Consider the following 26,832-nt stretch of genomic DNA (forward strand, 5'->3'; position numbering starts at 1 on the left):
TCCACTGTCAGAGCAGCGGCGTCCCTCGCTATGTTTAAGAAACTCCTGAAGACAGAGCTCTTCAGGGAGCACTTGCTCTGATCGCCTCTTGCACTCTAACCACTACCAACCTCATCTCCTTCTTGCCCTCCTTCCCTTCTCTACCCCGCTATTACCCTTTGGCCTCCTTTAAGGCCTGACTATGTTTGTTCTATGTACCTCATTATTTGTAAGTCGCTTTGGATAAAAGCGTCTGCTAAATGTAATGTAATGTAATGTCTCTCTGTCTCTCTCTCTCTGTTTGTCTCTCTATCTCTCTCTCTGTCTCTGTCTCTCTCTCTGTCTGTTTCTGTCTCTCTATATCTCTCTCTGTCTCAGTCTGTCTCTATCTCTCTCTCTCTCTGTCTGTCTGTCTGTCTCTATCTCTGTCTCCCCCTCTCTCTCTCTGTCTCCCCCTCTCTCTCTCTGTCTCTTTCTCTGTCTCTCTCTGTCTCAGTCTGTCTCAGTCTGTCTCTATCTCTCTCTGTTTGTCTCTCTATCTCTCTCTCTGTCTGTTTCTCTGTCTCTCTCTATCTCTCTCTGTCTCAGTCTGTCTCTATCTCTCTCTCTCTCTCTCTGTCTGTCTGTCTCTCTCTCTCTGTCTCCCTCTCTCTCTCTGTCTCCCCCTCTCTCTCTCTGTCTGTTTCTCTGTCTCTCTCTGTCTCAGTCTGTCTCTATCTCTCTCTCTCTCTCTGTCTGTCTGTCTGTCTCTCTCTCTGTCTCCCTCTCTCTCCCCCATTTCCTTCCCTCCTTTTTCTCATTCCCATTCTTCCCCTTTCTTTCTTTGTCTTTCTGTCACTCTCTCCCCTTTCTTTTAATCTCTCTCATTCCCGTTCTTTCCCTTTCTTTCTCTTTGTCACTCTCTCCTACTCTCTTTTCCTCTCTCATTCATGTTCTTCCCCTTTCTTTCTCTTTCTGTCACTCTCTCCCCCTCTCTTTTCCTCTCTCTCATTCCCATTCTTCCCCTTTCTTTCTTTCTTTCTTTCTTTCTTTCTTTCTTTCTCTTTCTGTGTTTGTCACTCTCCCCCTCATTTTTCATTCTCACTCTTTCCTTCCCTTTGCCCATCTTGCTCTCTCTCTCTCTCTGTTTTGTAAGCTTTATCATATTCAGATACTGTATAACTGAGGCATCATCAGAAAGCCAGAATAAACATAACTTTACAGATAAGGTTCCAGTTTCATGCAGAGAAAACAATAATAATAACAGTAATAATCATAAAACAACAACAATAATAATAATAATAACAATAACAATAACAATAAAACATCAGGTTGTATTAAAGAACATATTAACATAAACTCTCTCTCTCTGGCCCTTTCCATGTGTGTGTGTGTGTGTGTGTGTGTGTGTAAGTGTGTGTGTGTGTGTAAGTGTGTGTGTGTGTGTGTGTGTGTCTATTCACAGGGGAGTTTTGACCTGGGGGAATTCGGGGGCCAACTGGTGTGACATAACACCCCTCTCTCTCTCTCTCTCCATCTCTCGCTCTCTCGCTTTCTCTCTCTCTCTCCCCATTTACACACTCCTTTTTCCCCACATCCTCGCCCTCCATCTCTTCCCATTTCTCTGTTAAAGTAAACAGTGTGACATAACCATCGCAGCACCGCTCTATTCACTCTCTCTCTCTCTCTCTCTCTCTCTGTCACGCACTTATTTCTCTCTGCACTCCTTTTCCCTTCTATCTCCCTCTCCATCTCCAAACTCTTCTCCCTCTTATCTTCCTCTCCATCTCTCCTCACGTGTGTCTCAGTAACAGCAGGTAATCTTAAAGCAAAAGTTCGGCCTAAAAAAGTTATGTAGCCTCCCCCCTCACCCACCATCATGCCCCCCCCCCCACCAACTCAAATGTAGTCGATCAGCCTAGCTTGGTGCATAAATATAGTAAATAAATAGTTTATACACATCGTCGAACACGATGGTCTGTTCTAACGTACGGTGTGAGTCACCAAAGCAGAAGATTTCTAAAGTCACACGGTGTCTGTCTGGCTTTAGTGGACATTCAGCTACAGCTCAGCCAGCCAATCAAAAGACTTCAGACAGAAACCTGGAAGCCTGAGCTCCTCGGACACGTCAACCTCAGACGTAATTCCTGCAGTCGCCGTGCTGCTGTTGAAAGAGATGGATGACGATCAAAACTATGAAACTTACTTTACCTACAGCTGTACAGATACAAGTTCTTAATAATGAGCTCTGCTGCTTTCAGCTCTGCTAATGTACTTTGGTCCATGTTTATAGAGAACCGTGAGTCATGCAGAGTCAGAAACTACATAATCAAGACTATCGAGATACCGAGCACCTCCACACAGTTTAAGGTGAGAGGGTATGCCTGTGCTGAAACCAAGGTGCGAAACACAGGGGGTCCTGCCCCCTTGGGGCAGTAGTGGGCTGGAGGTTAGGGAGCTGGCCCTGTGACCGGAAGGTTGCGGTTCGATCCCCAGGGCCGACAGTCCATGACTGAGGTGTCCTTGAGCAGGACACCTAACCCCCAACTGCTCCCCGGGCGCCGTGGATAGGGCTGCCAACCGATCTGGGCAAGTGTGCTCACTAGTGTGTGTGTTCACTAGTGTGTATGTGGTGTTTCACTTCATGGATGGGTTAAATGCGGAGGTGGAATTTCCCCGGTTGTGGGATCAAAAAAGTATCACTTATCACTTAAATCAACGTATTGGTCACCCTGAATGTCTCAACATTAAAATTGTGGGGAGTCCCTGAAAAACTTATGACGATATGCTGTCCATTGGGGTGAAACAGATGCTCCAATCCAAATTAGTTATGCTCATTTGTTTATCTGCTTCACTCACAATCAGGTTCTATCTTTGGTGTTCTGAACTAACTAGAGCTGCAGCACTGCACATCTCTGCCTCAGGGTGGCGCTGTAGCAGACTGGTTCACCCAGTTGGTCCTTCATAGCCTAGAAACTGCAACTCTGCCCGGATTCCTCTGAAACACTTTACAATGAGCTGCAGCAGATCTGGAAACTCGTCCAGTTTCCCAAGAGTTTAGAGTCAAGTGTTCCTCGTTTCTCACACGGAAGACAGAAGAGGAGACGAGGAAGATCTCAGTTAATGTGAGGAAGAGGACAGAACCGCACTAGAACAGCGTCTCCAGAAGAAGAGCTGATAAACTAATCAGCACCACTACGGCGAGGAAGTTAGCAGCAAAGCTGGAGAAGCCAGCTAACATGAGAAGCTGGTTGATGATTTTCTGAAGTGATCAAACCCATTCAGTGGTGCTGAGGTCTGGACTCTGGGGTTGTCAGTCCATCGTCCAGCTCCTTTGTTTGATGTGTCCGTCTCCTTTTCTCAGTGAGGTTCTTCTTGATCAGCTACACGTCCTTTCAGACCCACAGCGCTGAGTGGTCTTCTCACAGTGGAAGGATGGACAGAAACACCTGTGGATGTTTTCAGATCTGAAGCAGCTTGATCTTCTCCTCTCTCTAGAGATCAAAGCTTTCAGTGCTGTTTATCTGATGGGGGCAGTTTTGGGGTCGACCAGGTCTTCCAGGTGGCTGTTAGGAGGAACATTTTCTCAGCAGCTTGTAATACAGTTTTAAAAACTCCTGGTGTTTTTTCTCATTTTGACTTTCTCCTTCTTTATGCAAGTGGACCATTTTATATCGAATCTCCTCACAAACATCTCCTGATGAATGAATATCTTGTACTTAAGGGCTGTTTTGACTGGAAATGACCTTCGCAGAGTACAGAGTCCAGAGTCCAGTCAAACTATCACTTTAATTCCACATATAGCTACAGTATAGAGCTGTATGTGGACTGATAGCGGGTATTAAATATGAAGGAAGCTGTGGCCGTGTTCTTTATATAGAGACGAGATTTGCTTTCCCACCACACCCACCACACTCACACACCTTGTCATGTCCATACGCTCGTGTCTTGGATAGTGTCCACTCCATTAAAACAGATAAATATAGATATTTTGTGGGAAAAAAGTGAAACAGAATGGGAAAATGCACTTAGGCAGGGATCTCTGCATGTGTGTCTCCACAGCTGAGACCAAGTTACATAAAAGCGCCATTAAAAAAGGCTCTTCTTCACAAAACACTTCTCCTCCTGTGCTTTTCTTACTCGCTCGCTCAGTATTTTCCCTCTCTCTCTCACACACATACACACACATACACACACATACTCGCTCACTCCCCTTTTTCATCCTGCCTCACCTCTGAAAGGGTTTGCATTCATGTTTCATTATCAGGAACCAAAAATACAAGCAGTCCCGACTGGGCGATATATTGAAACTGTATATCACAATTTAAAATCTAAATATCGGAATGTTTGATTTTTTAAGCTCTCCACAGATTTTTTTTTTTGAAGAATGAAGAATATTTATTTGGTTTGTGTCTTAATGGTCCCGGTTTTTAGTATCTCTGATTGTGTTTAATGTAGGGTGGCCAGACATCCCTTTTTTGTTGTCCTGTCCCAGGAAATGTCCCTGCTTTTAACTGTGAATTAAAAATACACAAAGTCCTAAGAAAGACCTGCAGCAGAGCAGATGGGCAGACGTTGTGTTGTGCTTGTTTCGGCCTGCACAGGGGGCTGCTGCTATCTACTGACCACTTCTACCACTTTCTAGCTTAGTTTTACAGAAGACTGCTGTGTAAAACTCCACAAGAAGTGGCAAGCGAGTCCACAACATCACCACAAATGTCTTTTCTTTTCAAAGTGACACAGGTGGAAAGCAGGGGTGGGATTTTGGGACTTAAAACGCATTACCAGGCAATTGGTGGGCTCTGATTTGTAGGCATGCGGTCTACTTGAACGTATCCCTGCCTCACTCCTGCCAGAGCCGCTAGACTTAATGACTTTTGAGGCACCTTTTGCGTAAAAAGTGATAAGCAACAAATCTTACAAGGGGGGAAAGACAGAAACATGATGTTTTGGAGCACTACTGTAATTTATTGCCATTTTCTTTATTGAGGGCTCCATAGTTTATCACCTTTCACTCTCCATGGTTGCAACTGCAACTCAATTAAGTGAAGCTACTCAATTAGGGCCCAGTTTTATCAGTCGGCCTTCGCTGTAGTTTTTTACGGTACAACAGTTAAAATACATAAAAATACAAAACAAATTAATAAAATTGACCACCAAACTGGAAACATCCCCATTTATTTCAGAGATCTGGTCACCGTAGTTCAACCATATTGATTCAAATTCTTGGACAACAATTTCCAACACAATAAACAGATATGAAACTATAACTCGATCGCAGCTCTTCACTGCACAACCAAACTCAGCATCATCACAATTCACTCATTCATTTTTTGGTGAACTTCATTATATACATGGTCACTCTTGGTGCAACATCTATTCTTGGTCTTTCATGCTGCTTTTACAAATTCATCAATTTAAAAGAATTCAGTTCTGTGGAGAGAAAAGAATCGTTGATCACCTTGAGTTATAGAATTCAGAAAACAGAACAAGGCTAGAGTTCTAGAAACTGTGGGCTCAAAACAGATCTCGAGTTCTTGAAGTCAAAGTTCTAACAAAATGTGGAGCTCCAGAATTTACAGAGTCAAAATGCCTCCGGAGATCTAGGACTAATACAAGTGAAAAAAACAAAATGATACTGAAATGCAGAAACGCAGATATATTTTCAGATTAAAAAACAATCTGGGGTTCTAGAATTTGCGGAAGCAAATCCCAAATTCATGAATTTACAGTGCTAAAATAATCTGGAATTCTGAATTTTACAGAGGAAATCACAACTGCAAGTCTAAAGCTCTTAGAGCCAAACTCATCTGGACTTCCAGTGCACAGATGCTGAAACTGATATGGATTTCTAGACTTTAAAGAAACAGGAAGAATCTGGAGTTCTCGATTTCACAAAGGAAACCAGAACCGCAGTTCTGAAACTGACAGCCTAAACAAATCAGCAGCTCTAGAATTCCACATCAACTAACTCCCGGAAGAAAATCCAGTAAAGCTGAGCGAGGATTTGTTTTCATTTGGCTTGGAAAGAGAAGCTTCTTTCACACAGTGTCAGCGTCAAGTGAGTTTGGGAACAGATTTACACGCTGATCTGGAACCAGCACAATTAAGCCTCGGGCAGAAAAGACTAAGATTGGCACTCAGCTCACTAATCCTGCTCCCACCTGGACAGCCAGTCAGCTACAGAGTGAATGATTGGCAGTTTGAAAGGGGGAAAGGCTCAGTTTGACATCCTAATTTGCTCGACATCCTAACATTTAATTAGACCACAATAGCTTCCTTAGCGATCCGAGCCAGAGAGTACTTCATGCGGGAATCTCACAGCGTCTATTTCCAAGTCCTTCCCACTACTTTACACTTACTTACTGGAAGATCAGCCCAATCCATGGGATTATAATATGCTCGATAGATAGTACAAAGTAGTATGGAACTACACATCTCAGCTACGTCTCACACAAAACCGTCTCACACTGATCCAACACTCGTCTAGAAACTGTTCAGTTTCCATAACAACCACCCGGGAAACTGACTACAGGATGTCTAATACAGTCTGATGTTTTAGGATCATAAACCAGATAATAAACCATTTTTGTTAAAAAAAAAAAAATTCCTTGAATTCCTATTTTGCCACTGATCAACAGAAAAGACCACCTGCAGTTACATTACAGCGCCAGAAGGGGGCGTGACCAAGCTGGTATGGGAGCGAAGCATTTTGCATTGGCGGAAAAAATTAAAAATAAACCACAAAAGAAAAAGAAAAATAAAAACACGCCACGTCAACGGCAAAGCTTTAGCATGTGCAGCGGGAAGCAGCGGGATGCTTTCGCCGGAAAACGGGGAGACGGAGAGGTGGAATGACGCACCTTTGCCGGAGCGTTTGTGCAGCGAGGGACGACGACGGGGTTGATGTAAAAAAGCTGCTGCTTGGTCGGAGCCTGGGTGGAGCTGGGGTCCACCTTAGAGAAACGACAACATCCGAGCACACAAGAAACGGGTCTTTCAGACGAGGGTGTGACACTGGGGCGCCATTAGGGGGCGGCAACAATCATGAAAGGTGGGAGGCAAAACTCAAGAATGCATGTGTTTGATGGATGTCGTAGCCAAACTAGCTAGCGCCGGACACACTACAGGCTAGTGCACCCTGGATCAAACGGTTCCCAGTCCAGTCCACAGAGCTTCTCTCTCACACACCTGAATCAGGTGGTCAGTTCTACCACTTATGGGTACCTGATTCAGGTGTGCTTGGATAGAACCTCAGATCTAGCAAAGCAGTCTGGTAATATTATCTTGCTACCTTGGTGCTTCTCTGTAAATAAAACCTTGGTCAGACTTCTGCAGTCCTTGGTTACCTGAATCAGGTGTGTTGGATCCAGAAAGGAGCAAAATTGTGGACAGGATGAACGTCCTCAAGGACTGGATTGGGAACGTCACGTAAGTGTAATACACAGTCCATATTCCCCCACATGTTGGCATGCTAGCTTTATGAAAGAGGAATTCTACCCATCTACTGAAATTTCGGCATAATTTCATCAAAAATTTGACAGAATTTGTAGAATGAAAACAGACGTCTTTACACTGGTGGTGATAGGAACCAGGCGTCGCCATGGCTACAACACAAATATATATATATATATGTACATATTTTATTTACTATCCAGGACCACCAGTGAACCTACACAAGTTTTTATAAGGAATGTCGATGATGGTCAAATGAATGGGAAGTCAGTTTAGGCCAAAATCTACTCAAAACTATCTTAGAACGCCGAGTGCGTTTACACGCGTTTAATAATCCGATAACCGCAGAAAATCAGATTTTGTCAGTAATCCGATCAACATGTTTACATGCACTTGAGGTCAACGTGAGTCAGACAGTCATCAGATTTCTGCTCTGCAACCAGCCAATAAACCCACAGAAGACGACGTGGCAAACTTGACATAAAACTCAAGCTTCATAAGCGCCTTTTAAAAAAAACAAAACCAAAAAAAAAACGCCACTTTTCCTGAAATTTGAACCTGCATTTCTCTAGAAGATAAAAAAACGCTTAAATCCTTCATTTCGTCAAACGTGTATTTGGTCTCGCGGCAACGCTGCTCGCTTATTTCCGGTACCGTGGTCTGTTTTCATACCTTCACGGACTGAGAAATCCGAAAGAAATCAGAGTAAGAGCTCACACCGAGGAATCTGATTACTGAGCTACAATTCAGCCTCTTAATCAGATTTCCGATCTAAGAAATCAGAGTATAATTAGATAACAGCAGAAATCCGGACATCGGATTATTGAGTGCATGAAAACACTCAGTCATCCGGCAGTGAATTCATAACCATTACATATAACAACTTTCTGTGAGGAGCTTTTAGAGGTGGACGCCTGGTTCCTATCACTACCACTGTGAACGTTTCTGACTCGGTCAGTTTATCTAGAATAAAGCGTTTCACACCAAACCGCTCTGAACGACTCTGTTTACATCGGAACCACTTAATTATGCAGAAATACGAAACTGGCTGGAATTCCCCTTTAAGCATACTAATAAGTACCTACATGGAAAAACTCACTTGGAAAGACTTCCAAACTGACTTGACGAAGACCGCCGTCCAGTCCACATTTTGCTCCATTACTTGATTCCGTTCAGATCATTCTTTGTACACATATTTGGACATCAGTGCACCTGCGCCAGGTAAGCAGGCGGTGTAAAGCACTGAGTACCTGCCTCAGGTGCGTCAACTGTAACAGGACAAAATAAGTGGACTGGCTGGACGATCTCAAGGGACAGATGATGAGTCTCGACTCTAAGCAAACAGCCCTAAGGACCGTCTCTACAGGTGTGAAACAGGTGTGGCCCTCACCCTGACGAAGCTTGCGGGGAACCAGCCCTCCTCATCGTCAATCTGCCCCCACCACCAGTCCCTGTTGGATGCGTCCAAGACCTTGATGACATCACCGGCCTTGAAGGCCAGCTCGCGGTCCGCCATGGTCACATGATCCCATACCGCCTCTGCGTTGACGACAGAGCCTCCACTCACCAACTGGGGGGAGAGAGAGAGAGAATAGAGAGAGAGAGAGAGAGAGAGAGAATGAGAGAGAGAGAATAGAGAGAGAGAGAGAGAGAGAGAGAGAGAGAGAGAGAGAGAGAATAGAGAGAGAGAGAGAGAGAGAGAGAGAGAGAGAGAGAGAGAGAGAGAGAGAGAGAGAGAATATTACTGATGGGCAGTGTGTTAAATCACACACATCTAAAAACACAAAGAAACACAAATCAACCTAAAACAAAGACAATTGTTATTTAATAATTAGGATTATTAAAATCAGCTTCAAATACAAACATAACTCATTAAACTGGTCATTAAACATTAAACACAAAAATAAATCAGCAAATCAGCCTAAAACAAACAAGATAGTTACTAACATCAGCCCTTAAACACAAGTATAAGTCACTAAATTGGTCAAAATTCAAAGACAAATCACTAAATCAGCCAAAAGGACTGACCGTAATTACTAAAATCAGCCTCAGACACAAAAATAAGTTACTAAATTGGCCTAAAAGACAAAGATAAATCATTAAATCAGCCTAAAACAGACAATAATTACCAAAATCAGCCTCAAGCACAAACATAATTCACTAAATTAGTCTAAAATGCAAAGATATATCACTAAATCAGTCTAAACAGAGAAAATAACTAAAACTAAAACTAAAATCAACCTCAAACACAAACTTTAGTCACTAAATTGGCCCAAAACACAAACATAAAACATTAAACCAACCTACAAACACAGATAACTCACTAAATTTACCAGCCATCAGGTACAGATCACGTCTTATCTAAACTGAATACATAAATAAAATAATATTTCTTTTGCTTCTACTTCATTTATCTGAATAGTGCGCATTTCAAACGAGGATGTCTGGACAGCAGAATTCCGATTCAGGCTCTAAAGCTCCTCACTGAAGGAATAAACAGTCACAGTTCTGGTGCTCATGAAGGCCGGATTGTCTGAAAAGCCAAAAGCAGCTCAAATCTGAAGAGCCTGATGTTCCTCCATTCAGTCTGGACCCAACACACATCTGACACACACACACACACACACACACACACACACACTGCAGCCTGATGTCCTCTCCTGCATTCGGGCCAAGTGCAGTCCGGAGCGCCAAGGCCAGCCGGAGAATGTGGATCACAGAGAGCCGTATGGAATTTTCTGGGTCATGTTACAAAGGAAACGCACACCGGCCGTCCTGCACGCTGCATTCGGTCGAATCTGATCGTAAAATGAGCGCGTCCTTTTTCTCAGATCCCTTTTGAGTTTTAGGTTTTAAGTATCAAAAACTCATCATTCGTTTTTAAAAGGATTGTGGAAAATCCCACTTTCCTGAAATAAGAGAGTAGACAGGAGCGTTGACGGTGTTACATGTTCAAACTGCACCGTCCACTCCACACAGTCCATATACGGCAATGCAAAAACAGCTGTGAGCTCAGTTTTAATGATGTTTTAGTGAATCAGCCAAAACATTCCCAACTGCACCAGCCATGTTTACACACAGCCTGATAATCCGTTAATAATGCGACTAACAACTCAATCGGAACAGGTTACAGTCAAATGTACACCAGGTACTATGTGGTGAGCACTTGAAACTATCAAGTGAGCACCAGATACTATGTGGTGAGCACTTGAAACTATTAAGTGAGCACCAGAGCATCAGATACTATGTAGTGAGCACTTGATACCATCAGGTGAGCACCAGATACTATGTGGTGAGACACTCGGTACTATCAAGTGAGCACCAGATACTATGTGGTGAGCACTTGAAACTATTAAGTGAGCACCAGATACTATGTAGTGAGCACTTGAAACTATTAAGTGAGCACCAGAGCACCAGATACTATGTAGTGAGCACTTGATACTATCAGGTGAGCACCAGATACTATGTGGTGAGACACTCGGTACTATCAAGTGAGCACCAGATCCTATGTGGTGAGCACTTGATACTATCAAGTGAGCACCAGATCACCAGATACTATGTGACGAGCACTCAATACTATCAGGGGAGCACCAGAGCACCAGATACTACGTGGTGAGCACCAGATACTATGTGGTGAGCACAAGCTACTGTGTGGTGAGCACCAGATATTGTGTGGTGAGCACTCAATACTATCAAGTGAGCACCAGATACTATGTGGTGAGCACCGGATACTATGTGGTGAGCACTTGACACTATCACATGAGCAATTCATACCATGTGATGAGCACCTGATACTTTGTGAACAGCACCAGATACCATGTGGTGAGCACCAGATACTATGTGGTGAGCACCCAATACTAATAGAAAAAATAAAGATAAAGAAATGCACAGTAAAGATATTTTACATGTATTTAGTTGTTAAGCATGTTTCTTATTACTGCTTAAATATTAAATATATACAGTAAAGTTTTCTTAAGCATCTAATAAAATAATCTAACATGTAAAATGGCATTTAAGCCGAGCTGAGTGCTTTATTTGTGATGCAGAACATACATTTTACCAAAATAAAGTATTTTAAAAATATAATAGTATAAATATCAGGACTTATATGGGAGTTAGGTTAGATCCACTTGCCGATACTAAAGGATCTGATATCTGTGTCGGAAGGAAAAAGTGGTATCGGTGCCTCTCCAATGAAGACCCACAGATTTGCCAGCATTTTGCCATTGATGCTCATATTGTAAATAAGATGATCGGAACTGCTGTGAATAATGAATCGTAAAATAATTTTTGGACTCAGCCTCAGTCTTTAGGCTAAATAATAATAATAATAATAATAATAATAAATTTTATTTAAAGCGCCTTTCAAACACCCAAGGACACTGTACAGATAAAATGGGAAAAAGGGTCAGATAAAGCAGAAATTAATATAAAACAATTAGGAGTTATTAAAAGCAGTCCGAAACAGGTGTGTTTTCAGTTCAGTTTAAAAGTCTTGAGTGATGTGCAGGAACGCAGGGAAATGGGGAGCGAGTTCCATAACTTTGGGCCAACAATGCTGAAGACTCGTTCACCGAACCCTTGTAGTCGAACTGGAGGAACAACCAACAGGTGAGCATCAGCGGAACGGAGAGAGCGAGCAGGACAGTATAGAGAAACTAAAGAGGACAAGTAAGGGGGGGCAGGTTCTGTAGTGACCGGAAGACCAAGAGTAATGTCTTGTACTGAATGCGGTATTGGATGAGTAGCCAGTGAAGGGATATCAGTTCTAAATCTAAAAACCCACTTGTTTAGTGGAGTCTTTGGTGATTAGTTTCCCTGTTAGATAAAAGGTGCAGATCTGGGGGTTCATGGTCATAGAGTAATATGGTAAACTGGGAGTGTTGGTGCCGTCGTACCACCTCACTCACTCACTCACTCACTCACTCACTCACTCACTCACTCACTCACTCACTCACTCAGGTTTGTTGACAGTGGAGTGGAGCTTCATGTCTCTTTCTGGTTTCTCCCTTTAAGTGAGGCTGTAATAACTACACCTGCCGGAGTCTCTGCCCTGCTTAACCCTGTGAACTGCACTCAGTCTGTATTAACAGAACTAACTGCCTGTGTGTCTCTGTGAGTTGAACAACTGCCCATCCTGTGCATCTGATGTTGTTTCTTTATCTGCCCTGATTGGGTGCCCACTGCTCGCCAGCCTTCTGGACCAGTTTGACCACCATGGAGCTTCTCGCTGTAGAACATGAACTGACCCTCCTGATGACGCTGCTTTCCCCTTTTCTGTATCTTACACTGATGGTCAAATCTTAATCTCTGTTTTAATTGTTCGCTGTCCGGTGTTGACCAGAAGAGGACGGTGTTCCTCTTTTGAGCCTTGGTTCCTCTCAAGGTTTCCTCCTTTTACTCTTAGGGAGTTTTTCCTTGCCACTGTCGCCACTGGCAACGCACATGGGGGCTCAAAACTGGATTTTTCTGTAAAGTTGTTGTCTCTTTACATCTACAAGGTGGGCTGATGAGGTAGGAGTGTCTAACAGAGTGGACAGTGAGTGGACACAGTGTTTAAAAACTCCAGCAGCTCTGCTGTGTCTGATCCACTCGTACCAGTGCAACACACACTAACACACCACCACCACGTCAGTGTTACTGCAGTGCTGAGAATGACCCACCACCCAACTAGTACCTGCTCTGTGAGGGTCCATGGGGGTCCTGACCACTGAAGAACAGGGTAACAGAGTATCAGAGAAACAGATGGACAACAACAAACTTTGACTTGAGTTGCACTGTAAGCCCCTCGTGAATTTAACCGTTAACTGTACCTCAAAGTAAAAGGGGGCGCTGTTCCTACAGCTGTTCCCATCGTGATCTTTGCCTCATTTAAAAGGAAACACTCTGAAGTCAGAATAACTATGAATTACTGTCAGAGAGTCTAGAATGGAGGAGTTTAAAAAATGGAAGTGAACACTTCGACAGAAGTGTGCTGGTACCGGTAAAGTCATCTAGAAGAGTCTAGGTCAGGTGTACAGCGATACAGGTCCTCAGATTTGTGAGTAACCAGCGGTGGGTGTAGAAGTAAAGCGAGCGTCTCCTCATTTCTAAGCTTTGTGCTCTCAATAGAGCCTGAAATTGACAGAAAGATGAAGACAGATACAGATTCAGGCCCGAGAGGCTGCAAACATGCTTGTGATGATACAGTGCTGGAGATAAAGGCCTATCAGCTCCCTCATCAGCGTTCCTCTTATCAGCGTTAGAGATCCTACAACACAGCGTACAGATGCAATAAGGCTGGGAACAGGCAAGGTCCACGGTCGGCTCCACAGCGGGAGAGAGAGCGAGAGAGCAGGATCTTTAGTTAGTAGTTAAATTGGTGATATCGGCCTTCGTAATACATGTATTGCAGAAAGCTGCCATATGCAAATGAGCTTTTCGCCCAGTTACAATGGAACTTATTCACCAATATCCTCCAACCTTTGAGCGTGTGTAGATTCTGTTCTCACCTCAGAACAAATAGCACAAAAACATCGGTGACTGCCAGAATCTTCGGCAAAACTTCTTCGTAAGTGGGTTTTAAGAAGAAATTTATTTGTAAGAGTGGATGCTGAATGATGCGTAACTGGCCTGGGACCACCCACTTTAATTACCGGCCCGGCCCGGCCCGGCCCGGCCCGGCCCAGTTTACTTTCAATATTAAAATGTTTACTAAAGGAGGCACTAATACTGGAATTGTAGGCTGTTGCCGATATTCGACATTTGTTATGTACCTGTATTTGGATACTTAAACATTCACAAAATGCAGAAATGGGCTATTTCCATGCGATCATGGATCATCGTTACAGAGAAATGCACTAATTTCCCGTAGAGTTACAAATGCAGTAAACAGAAAACAATGCAGATATTTTAATGCAGTACCCCAAAACATTCTACTGCTCTCGAGCTCAATAAACACATCAAATCTATAATTCAACTATCCGTCAAATCTAAAAATCTGTAGGCTGATTATTTTTTTAAAATAAATTACCAATACAATTCCAATATCCTGCATCCAGACATATTACTCTCAAAACATTCTAGCAGCTGTTGGTCAAATTCATACTACTGTTAAAATGTCTTGAAAGTATCTTGAAATAATTACTTATGTTCTCAAAATACTGAAATAATATGCCAACATACCGACTTAGTATCTTGAAATGACGACTCATTTTCTCAAATGAACGACTACGCCAACATTCTGACTTACTATCCTGAAGAAATAACTTATTTTCTCAACCGACTGAATTAAAATGCCAAAAATTCTGACTTGTATTAGTCAATTATTAATCAAAACTACTTACTTACTTGAACTGAAATGTGACAGTTGGACATCATATCTATATTTTTGCAAAAAAAAAAGATAATAATTGAGATATCTCAAGAAAATAAGCCGTCGTTTTGAGACAGTAAGTCATTTTTTCTTCTATCTGGCACAATCAGGCTTCTATACTCATGTGTGCAAAGCAAGAGATTTGACTTCTGAGCTCTGAGTTTTGTGTGTTCTTAAGTCAGTACAGTTTAAAATGTTCTAGACATTACTCGAGAAACCAACGGACAGTTCTGGAACCTGCCAATGTCCCAACAGACAACTCTGGACCATCTCAGCAGTCTAGAACCAAAGAGGGAAGAGAAGAGGTGCTGAACAATCCAGAACTCTGATTCGAACGTCTGAACATCTTAGAATCAAACTGACAATAATGGGGCTAGCAAACAAGCTAGAACCCAAAGGGCAATTCAGAAATGTCAGAACAAGGCCTCTTGAACATTTGCAATTGTGGAATGTCTGAACAGTCTAGAATCAACCATACTACAGAACATTCTAGAACTGAGCAGACAAGCCTAGAAACATGGACAAACCCTGAGCTATTTAAAAATCTTGAACTCAAAAGATTATTCAGAAACGTCTGAATAGCGTAGAACCACACTGATAACTAATCCGGGAGTAACCATTCCAGAACAATCTAGAAACAAAAACCGACGACTAACGATCTAGAGGCCAACAAAATGTACGACCAGACCGGTTCTTCTGAACATTCTAGAATCAATCAGACAACTTTGAGATCTTACATGAGTGTCCAGTGGACTAGACTCTAGACCAAAAAGTGAGAGTCATAACAAGAGCCCAAGGGACAGTTCTGCTACCACACACTCCAGAGATTAACAAGCAAATCTGGAACGTTCCAGAACTCCTGACTTTGGTTTAGAGTCAAATTCTACTCACTGTTCACAGATCAGAACTCTGAAGAACTCCTTTAATTCCAAAATAAACTTAAGCAGGTTCATTAAATAATAAGCTCCACTTAAGTATTTTTAGTTGCCCCACTTTCTCTTAAAAGCTTTAAGGTAAAAAGAGACAAAAATAGCCACTCATTTCAGCTTTGAATGATAATAACGGTGACCAAAATAAACAAGTCATCAACAATCAGCGTTTGGTACGAATGATTATTTTCGGAAACGTCTGGACTTCACTATAATTATTATATGAGTACCTGTTTATTGCGTATCTATCTGGGTTTTTCTTTTCAGATTTAGATCTTTAATGTTTTTCTTTATTCCACTGAAACTCACCTGTCCAGCCTGTCAAGCCACGTTATGGATTTCCAGGCAAAAACAAATTCATTTGTGGAACCACGCAAAAATTCAAAACTGTGCTCCAGGTTTTTTTTTTTTTTGTTATAATTTTTTAAAGTTTGTCCCAACAAGTTCTAAAATCTGTCTTAACTGGTTACAGAATGAGTGACCTGAGCTGAAATATTGTCTGGGCACTTTTAAAATGTATTTTTACAACTTATTTCCATCTTCTATGTCTATCAAATCTATGAATTATTCCGTTCTAAATGCAATATAGCTACACTATAAGTTTAGAATGTCTTAATGTCAGGCCTTTTTCTTTCCTTTATTTTTTGTTCCTGAATGATAACAGTTATTTTAAAAATTATGGCTAATTTTTGGAGAAACATTTGAAATTCCGAAGTGTGTTCCAAACAGTAAAGTACATTAAGGAGTCTTTACATATACATTAAAACAATTTGCTAAAACACACATGATTCTTAGCTTTGTTTTTATAACCCAATTCATATTTTTAGCTCAGTTCAGTCATTCTGTAAACAGTAAACTCAGGAATTTAGTACCTGATAAGGCAAATTTTAAAAATGAGTTATATCATATTATGAGGAATAATATACTACAATATTAAAGTACAACATTATGAGTTATATCATATTATGAGGAATAATATACTACAATATTAAAGTACAACATTATGAGCTATATCATATTATGAGGAATAATATACTACAATATTATACTACAACATTATGAGCTATATCATATTATGAGGAATAATATACTACAATATTATACTACAACATTATGAGCTATATCATATTATGAGGAATAATATACTACAATATTATACTACAACATTATGAGCTATATCATATTATGAGGAATAATATACTACAATATTATACTACAACATTATGAGCTATATCATATTATGAGGAATAATATACTACAATATTAAACTACAACATTATGAGCTATATCATATTATGAGGAATAATATACTACAATATTAAACTACAACATTATGAGCTATATCATATTATGAGGAATAATATACTACAATATTAAACTACAACATTATGAGCTATATCATATTATGAGGAATAATATACTACAATATTATACTACAACATTATGAGCTATATCATATTATGAGCAATAATATAGTACAATATTAAACTACAACATTATGAGCTATATCATATTATGGGCTATATCATATTATGAGCTATACAACACCAGTATTATACTACAATATTATGAGCAATAAGACATTATGGTATACAATATTATGAGCAACATAGCACTAGAATATTACACTACAATGTTATGAACTATGACGCTACAATATTATACTACAATATAATAAGCAAAGTACCTCTATTACAATATTATGAGCAATATTACACTACAGTATCACAAGAAAACTACCTAAGCTACCTCTTTAAAACTAGACTAGAGACCACCAGCAACATTTTACTGTGATACTGTTAGATCTAAAATATATGTTTCAACTTCCTTCAACTGCTCCAGAGCATTAATGAAGAACCTCAGCACATCAGCACGCTGGTGTTACTTCACCTGTTCAGGACGTGCTGAAGGAAAAGCAGGTGAACCTGCAGCGGTTTAAAGGGTATCAGTGTGTTTCTCAGGAGCTGAAGCAGTAAAATCGCCCCTCTCTCTCTGGAGTAAACAGTACGGTTATGTAACTCCATCAGAAAACACAGAGACGCAGCTGTGAGCCTGAACAGGTACCACCATCATCATCATCATCATCATCATCATCATCACATACAGAGAACACACACAGACACCCAGACAGACAGACAGAAAAACACAGAGGCAGATGGGAGCCACATGGAGTGAATATAAACATTCGTTTACGCTTCACTCCTGAATTTGATTCAACAATATTTACAATTATCTTTTCCATTAAAAGCAGATTTAGTGATTATGAAGCAGCTGCAGTCAAATGCAGATGTTTCACTGCATCACCTGATTTAAGTTCGATTGCTTGTTGCCACATGAAATGATTGAATTTCCGGTTGAACTGACAAACCATTTTATTGTACACCGTAAAAAGTGGTTTGTCAGATCTACTTAAAAAGTCCTTTACGTAGTAACAAGCAAACGAAACTAGTTTTATTCAACCCTTCTGTCACAACTGGCCCCTCCCAGTCCTGTCCATGTGTTAGTGTTTTGGTTTTTCTAGTCCTGCCCCCTTGTTTCGTGACCCCGCCCCTGATTGTTTTCACCTGCCCCTCGTTTTCCCTTTGCTACTTAAGCCCAGTGTTTGCACTTTGTCTTGGCTGGTCTTTGTATCGGTCTCTGTTTGATGTTTGCGTTGTCTGAATCTCTCTCTGTGTTGTTGATCGTGTTCTGGTTTGTCACGTCTGCATCCCGTTCTATCCGTATTGGCTCTATGACCCTGATTTTGGATTTGCCCTCAATAAAAGGGCCCATGCCTTACCTCCGCACATGCGTCTGCTACCTCGCTCCCCGTTACACCTTCGATTGGAAGAATCGTTCAAAGTTTTTATTGACGTTCAATAAAACCAGGTAATTTACTTGTTACCACATGAGATTTTTTAAGTAGATCTGATGAGCCACTTTTTACAGTGCATGGTAAGAAGTAAATGAACTAGTTTCATTATATTATTTAACCTAAATAAATACTTTGAATAAACAAAGTCATTTTTCAGCTGAAGAAAGCTCAAATGCTTGTTACCACATGAAATGATTGAATTTCAGGTTGAACTGAAACCATTTTTACAGTGTTTATGAAATCATTTTATCGTACACTGTAAAAAGTGGTTCGTCAGGTCTACCTATAAAGTACTTCATGCGGTAACAAGTAAATTTACTAGATTTATTCAATCTAAAGAAATACTTTGAATAAACAATTCTTTCAAACTGCGTAATTTTTTGAGTCAAATAAAACAGTATTTTATATTATTATTATATTATACAGCTTATTTTTAGATCTGATGAGCCGCTTTTTACAGAGTATTATGCAATTGCATTTTGCAATTTTAAAACAAATTGTATACATACTTACACTGTAAAAAATTGGCTCATCAGATCTACTTAAAAATTACTTCACGATGTAACAAGCAATTAAACTAGTTATATAAAACCTAAAGAATTAAAGTTAGATAGATAGATAGATAGATAGATAGATAGATAGATAGATAGATAGATAGATAGATAGATAGATAGATAGATAGATAGATAGATAGATACTTTGTTGATCCTGAAGGAAATTTAGCAGTCAATAAAAAGTAATATATACGCAAACAGAAAAGTATTTAGTTTGAATAAAACTAGTTAATTTATGTTTCTACATTAAGTCGTTTTTTATGTTGAACTGATGCCATTTTTACAGTGTAGATACAAAATATGACATGAAAAAAGACAAAAATATCAAATGTGCAGTATTTTCTAAAACACGACTGCAGAGGCAACGATAATTCCCTCAACTTCAAATCAGAGTGAAAAATCTACTGAAATTTTCTACTGAAAAAAACGTCTGAATTAAAATGCTAGAATCTGCATTTTCAGCTCGTTTCACTGAGAAATAAAATCATATAAAATCATATAAAATCCTCACGTTTTGGGTTCAGAGCAGGTGATGAACCCACAGCTGACAGAATCACTGACACACCGAGGCAGTAAACCAGCCGAGCTGCGACTGCGTGATCGCACTGTTTCAGGGCCCAAAGCTGCCGTGCAGGTTCTGACCGCAGCTCTGACCACTGAAGCTACACTCATCGTCCACTCCTTCACCCTGCGGCCATCGGCCACTGCTCACTGCTTCATCCGTCCACTCATCTGAGAACACAGCACGCAGAACTCCCAGCTACGCTCATAAATAGACGGTTCTTTGAGGGTCCTTTAGTGAAGAAAATGATTCTACATAGAACCACAGAACCTCAAAGAAGGCTTTGCAAGATCAAACTGTTTTTGGTGCTACAAAACTCTTTTCAAAAAGATTCTAGAACCATCTACAGCACATTCAGCATCAATCTGAAGAACCCTTCCATGATAAAAAAAAGGACCCTTTTTGGTGCTATATACAGTAGAATGCTTTTCAAAAAGGTTCTATAGAGAACCATCTAAGGCATATTCTCCATCATTTTGAAGAACACTTCCATGAGGCAAAGAACCCTTTTTGGTGCTATATTGAGCCCTTTTCAAAAAGGTTCTCTGTAGACCCATCTATAGCACATTTTCCAATCTGAAGAACCCTTCTACCCTTCCTCGGAGCAAAACTTCCGAGCAAAAATTCTCCGAGCCCAAAACAAACATCCCATAGGACCGAAACAAGATCTTAACGTCCATGTTGACTCATCGAGACACCAACGAGAATTCAAGCTTTGCTGCTCAGAAACTTCTCCTGAGAAAATGAGCCCATTCGTCTCAAAGCTCTAGACTTTAGAACCCAGACAGTGAGCATATATCCGTCCACTGTCTTGATAAGGTCAGCACCCCACTGACCGTATGCCACCGCTGCCATCCAGATTACTGTCCAGCATAGCTTTAAAGGCCTCAGACAGATTTTAACTGCACACAGACTTTTATTTTGGGAAATAAATGCTTTGCACGCTTTGCACGCTCACGTCTAAGGGTGGGGTGTCCTGATTCTTGTGGAGATGCAGGTTTAATGTGGTTTCGGTGTGTTTTGGTCCTTTTCTTCATAACAAGCATCAAAAATATCACTGGTAGTTTTCTGACGTCTCTGTAGGCGGGAAGCTCAATTTCCCGTTCCACCTTAAATGGTTCTGGCACCTCAGGCATCAGAACTGCAGTTCCATTTAAGGTGGAACGGGAAAATTCGAAGAACAATCTGGAGAATCTCTGACTTCAGCTTCATATCACTGAAGAATTAGGGGGGGTGATAATAAATAATTGCCCCCCTCTTTGAAGGCGTATGATCCCTAAATGTAACTAAAGCCCAGCAGTGAGGAGCTGAACTTTCCCCTCCTCTGCTGTCCCTGCAGACGGGCAGGGTCGCCTACAGAGCGGCGCTAGTAGCTGTTAATGAAGTGATGCTGTTTTTATTAGAGGGTCTCATTTCAGAGGGAAGATCTCAACCACTACCCTGTAGCTCAGTAACAAGGGGCAAGACGACACTTAAAAACAAGGGGGTGAAAATAAGAAATGGGACTGGGCCTTCTAGGTCTAACACTCCGCTTCATCACCCAGAAAGATCTGTATTCAACATTTCATTGACAGTTTTGTCATCCATCAGTTTCATCTTTGGCGTATCGGTACCATCAAATTCACGTCTTAAAGGAGTTTGTGAATTTTGAGTTTAACAGTTTAACAACCTGAAAAAGAAACGCTTGATTTGCAGCCAACTAAAGAAAACGATTACTATCATTTTTTAATAACAATAACAAAAGTAAACAGACAATAAGAATAATCCTACTCATTTGTACGCATGGCAATCTTATTTTACACGCACAATGACAAACGGTTTCATGTTCCATTTAAAGACATATTACATGATATTTGTTTTATACTACTGACTCCGCCCACAAAATAAACAATGCAAAACACAGCTAGTGTCAATACACAATCGCATCATTTTACCAGATTAAAACAATCTCTCTCTTTTTATTCTTTCCAGTGGTCGTAGTTTTACACTATAAAGCTTGGTCACTAGGGGGAGCACTACACTCATTGTTCCACCTCAAACTCCAGTCACGAGCACCGGCGTTGGCTCACGAGGCGCAGAGTGCTGCCGTCTTATTGGCTCTCTACAGGATCAGCTCCATAAATTAGGGCAGATTTTGTGCAACACGATATGACATATGACATGATATGGCGCTTGATTTCACGCACCGAGGCCGACTGCACTCAAGTTTCCACATCGTACGGACGTTTTCTGAGCTCGTACGTCATTAAAGGAGGCCAACTCTGTGCTCTTTTCACACAACTGATGAACACTAAACCCAATTAAACCCGACTAATAAAGCGGTCTTTGTAATCGAACGTGTAGCCGCGGAGTGTTTGAGTACGGACGGTTTCCCTCTGGAACGCTCAGAAAAGCATATCATGGCCTATCATGGCATATTGTGGCATATTGTGACGTAATTCATCACAATAATGATAAACACTGTGACAGTGCCCAGTCCTGCAGGCCGTTTCTATTATTACCGCAGCTCTGCATTCAACACAGCGCCGCTCTGGTCTGTGCAGAGGCTAAAGTGATATCATTCACTCTCTCTCTCTCCCTCTCTTCTCTCCATCCACGTGTTCCCTTGTTCTCTCTCAGAGACTCCTGCTGTACAGCGGTTACATAATCCTTCTCTCCGGTCAGGAGGAGGAGTGTGTGTTTGTGTGTATCCTAATCCTGCGTATTGCCACTTCATACGCATCTTCTCTCCGAATGGAGAAACACGCACCTCTGATGCGAAGCTTCGCTTGTGTTTGTGACTAACGCTGTTTTTCCTGCTGACTCCACAAACCGGGAGCTTCTCACACAATCCTACAGGACAATGTTATCGCTGTTGTATTTCATAGGAGACTTAAAATTCCTCAGTAGAAACGGCTTAAGATGAAAAGGAGACACGAGATACTTCTGGCGGAGGCTGGGCAGCATTTATACAGTAGAACCCGAGAGGGAGCGTGTATCACAAAATCACATCACGGCTGTGATTTGGTCGCCGTAGATCATCGCAGCCGGGATGTTACTGGCGATAACACACGGTGTTGTCTATCTATTAGTGTCTCTACTGCTTTAATACAGCAGTTAAATAAATACAGTAAGAAATGAATAAACTGGCCGTGAACGCGGCGTTTAATATGTTTTAATGTTCAGTTCCTTCCTCCTAATTATAGCTCCTTAACGAGCAGCTCGTTGCTATGTCAGAGTAACGAGCTCCGCCCACTCGCTGCTCAGCTGGCAGTTCGTTCTCCAGCTCCTCACACTAAATTCCCAAACTGTCGTCTCCACTGAGCAGCTTTTCAGTCGGCAGCTGTGACAGAAGAACAGCTGAACAACCTGGAATCAGCCAGAAACGAACCCAACACCATTCGCCAGACGTGTCTGATCTTCAGAGTCGGACCAAATCAGACTGAGCCGTAAAACTGACCCAATATCAGGTTCAGCTCAGTTTTTCTCCAGATCAATATTAATGTTGTTTTGCTCCAGACAGTCTGTGAAGCCTCTTATAGCCGTAACCTCTTTATACCCAAGCTAATGCTGAAACTAAGGCTGAAGCATGTCAGCCGGCAATTCAGAGCAGCAGGAAAGCATTTGTACTGAACTGAGCGATTAGAAGAATTCTTACATGAAGCTGAAATTGGCTCCTTATATCATTTTTCTGTTTCACATGTATGGTATATTGGCTAGAATGTAACTGTTGTACCATTTAAGGTGGAACTGATAAGTCAAATATTAAAAACTTCAGGATCGTCATTTTCGCTTTAAATCACAGACAGTTAGGTCTGTGTCTGTCGAGGGATCACCACTGCTTTTACAGGAAAGGACTGGTTGACCAATGTGAAAGAGGTTGACCATAAACTGCTGTTGTTCTTTGACGCCCATGCAGATTATATCGCTTTTGTTAAACGTGCTGGTCACCGTTTCCTGTCAGGCCGATAAAAACAGATGCACATAGAGGTTCATGCTGGCCTATTGCTGGTCTGACGCTCCATAAAACCGGTCACCCAAGTTTGGTCATGCTAGTTGACCAGCATACCAACATCCTGTTAATTACGGAGTTTATCAAACTGTTCTGAGTATTTCTGGCAGCCCTAAATAGTATAATTCCAGTTCTAGGCTGGTTTGGGGACCAGGTTTATTATGGCTGCTTTGCTTTCACACAAGAATTGCATACAAACTGTGGATCAACTGTGCAAGTCCATACGTCACTTACGTCATCCACTTACTGAAGTGGTGAAGATCAATGCTTTCAGGCTTTTACACGCCACCATGAGACTTGAAAAGAGAAGAGAAGCAATAAGTCAAAGCAGTCACATTACAAAATGAACCAATCACGTGCAGCGCTGGGAGATGAGAGCGTTCACACGTGCAGTGGGCCACACCAGAGCTCCCACAGACCACTGATTTCAGGAGGACAAGAGGACACTCTTACAAGATCTGACAAGGTACGGTGAACTCAGAGAGCAAGCGGTCCTGAAAGCTCTGGTGTGGAAACGTTTACACAGCAGGACAAAGTGGCCCAAATCCGTATGTGGAACTGGAATCCGATCTGCGGCTGTGTGGCTCAGTCCGAACAGCCAGATCGGAATTCATGCGACTTTTACGTCAGTCCATAATTTCGTGCTGCTGAGACTCACAAACATTTAGGCTGATGTTCCTGTACCATAAAATCGGAAGGGACTCATCACAGCCGCTCCGAGTTCGAAGAGGTTTTGAACAAAGCAGCCGGAGGAGGCCGAGACCGAGGCTGCAGCGTCGGAGAACAGTTTAAAGAATCCGAACACACTGTGGGGGCTGAGCCCATCTGTCGGTCAGTGAAGCTTCACGATGGCTCCTGTGATGCTGGAGAAGATGAAGCTGAAGCTCCGGGAGCGACTGGCGTTCGTTCACAGTCGTGATTGTTCACCTCTGGATGTAATCGCGTGAAGCTCCGGTTCTTTTGGTCGATTTAGGAGCTGATCTGTTCAGACTGTCGCATACAGACCACATTTAAAAGATAATCAGATAATAACGAACAGAGAAACCAAAAAAATCGGATTTGGTGAGAAAATCGGATTTGGGCCTATTTACCTGCTGTGTGAACGTAGCCCAAGTCTCACGACACTAACCTCTTTCAGGGCTTTCCCCTTTCACTCTCTTTCCCTCTGAGCTAGCACTGCTAGCATGTCAAAAACAGATTCAAATCGTAAAAAGAAGAAAAAAAACAACAGATTTAAACTTACAAGCTAAAAACACCTCATTCAGGATTCCTCGCTTTCTTTCTCTTCACCCGAAAGGCAGAAAAAACCAACAACTCCAACTATGAACACCGATCACCAGTGCTGCTCCTGGAGATCCACACCAACCACAATCAGCCACACCTGCTGCAGCTTGTCAACCTCCTCAGAAGCTCCTGATATGCTGGATCAGTCTGGATAGGTTGGGGTGAGGGGGGTATTCTGGGGGGTTTGCTTGATGGCAGATGCTCTTCTCCAGAGCGACTTAAAATCTGAACATTTTACACAGGTAGGCCAGGGTGGTGTTGAGAGTCTTGCCCAAGGACTCTTATTGGTATAGTGTAGGGTGCTGCCCTGGTGGGGGATTGAACCCCAGTCTACAGCCTCAAAGGCAGAAGTGTTAACCACTACACTAACCAATGAACTGAACTGCAAGTATTTCAGTGCAGCAGCCCAAAACACTCTGTTCTCTTGGATAGATAGATAGATAGATAGATAGATAGATAGATAGATAGATAGATAGATAGATAGATAGATAGATAGATAGATAGATAGATAGATAGATAGATAGATAGATAGATAGATAGATAGATAGATAGATAGATAGAATTTTTTATTTCTGAGCAAATATTTGCCGATGCCAATACAGTCGGTTTTCTGTGTGAAAATAAATGAAAATGAGTGAACAAACTTCATCTCCACAGAGATCAGACACACGTAAACGTGGCATTTCCTCTGCTTCATATGTAGCGCACAGTTTCTCGTATTTGTTGAGTTGAACATATTGGGGGGAAAAATAAAGCATGGAATAGAAAAAGCACCATAACTGAACCGTAATACTAACAGGCCACATTTTAGGCCATATTATTCCCTAATATGTTAAATTCAATAAAAAACAGTAATTGTGCAGTTGTGGGAAGATCAGGCCTGCGACACAATCCAGCCAACATTATTACTTAAATTTTCTATTAATATTAGTCTGTTTCACAATGTGCTGCACTACAATCCCGTAAAATATGCTCCACCCCTCCTTCAGATATGGGGATATATATATATACACACACTGTGTCCAGTGTTCACTCTATTAGACACGCCTATCTTGTCGGTCCACCTTGTACTTGTAGTCAGAGGCGACAGCTCATCTGCTGCTGCACAGTTTGTGTTGGTCATCCTCTAGTCCTTCATCAGTGGTCACAGGACGCTGCCCACAGGACGCTGCCCACTGGATGCTGTTGTCTGGATGTTTTTGGTTGGTGGACTATTCTCAGTCCAGCAGCGACACTGAGGTGTTTAAAAACTCCAGCAGCACTGCTGTGTCTGATCCACACACTAACACACCACCACCACATCAGTGTTACTGCAGTGCTGAGAATGACACACCACCCAAATAGTACCTGCTCTGTGAGGGTCCATGGGGGTCCTGACCACTGAAGAACAGGGTAACAGAGTATCAGAGAAACAGATGGACTACAGTCTGTAACTGTAGAACTACAGAGTCCAACTACACAGTAAGTGGAGCTGGTGAAGTGGACAAGGAGGTGGTCAGAATGACTGATAAGTACACATACATACATTTTTATTAATAGTTCAAGTATTCATTTAATATTTCAGTGTCACCTGGAAGTGCCCACATTTAGTGGCTGCGGTTTTGGCATATCTTGAATAAACAGTGGTAACGTCGGGTCCACGGTAAACAGTTCTCAGGATGTTTTTAATGTGGCCCTTTTACTGGCCGAGTCCGACACCCTGCTCTAGAGGACGTGTTCATTTATTATACACTTAGGAAATAAACAAGTAATTGGACTGGGGGTGCACAAACTTTCTCACACCCTCTGAGATAGCACAACCCGTCGTGTTGCAAGACTCCATTTTAAATCTCGAATCTCCGCAGCTGGATTAGCAGCTGGAATTAACAAAGTCGTTCAACGGAACAGACGA

At 41.6% G+C, this 26,832-nt stretch overlaps 1 protein-coding gene across 4 annotated transcripts in view; it reads right to left on the reverse strand.

Moving 5' to 3' along the window:
• The window catches only part of arhgef9a (Cdc42 guanine nucleotide exchange factor (GEF) 9a), a 76,984-nt gene that overhangs the window by 39,836 nt on the left and 10,316 nt on the right, over positions 1 to 26,832 (reverse strand). For 2 of the 4 annotated variants that reach the window (XM_037533714.1, XM_037533713.1), the window contains exons 2-3: positions 8,804 to 8,983; positions 6,822 to 6,914 (exon numbers count right to left, since the gene is read on the reverse strand). In XM_037533714.1, coding sequence (XP_037389611.1) covers positions 6,822 to 6,914; positions 8,804 to 8,983 — 273 coding nt within the window. Of the gene's footprint in view, positions 1 to 6,821; positions 6,915 to 8,803; positions 8,984 to 23,904; positions 23,965 to 26,832 lie in introns of those variants that run through there. The other 2 variants (XM_037533712.1, XM_037533715.1) reach the window with 2 other exon arrangements.

This window comes from Pygocentrus nattereri, chromosome 23 (genome assembly GCF_015220715.1).
Source record: "Pygocentrus nattereri isolate fPygNat1 chromosome 23, fPygNat1.pri, whole genome shotgun sequence".
Lineage (NCBI taxonomy): Eukaryota > Metazoa > Chordata > Actinopteri > Characiformes > Serrasalmidae > Pygocentrus > Pygocentrus nattereri.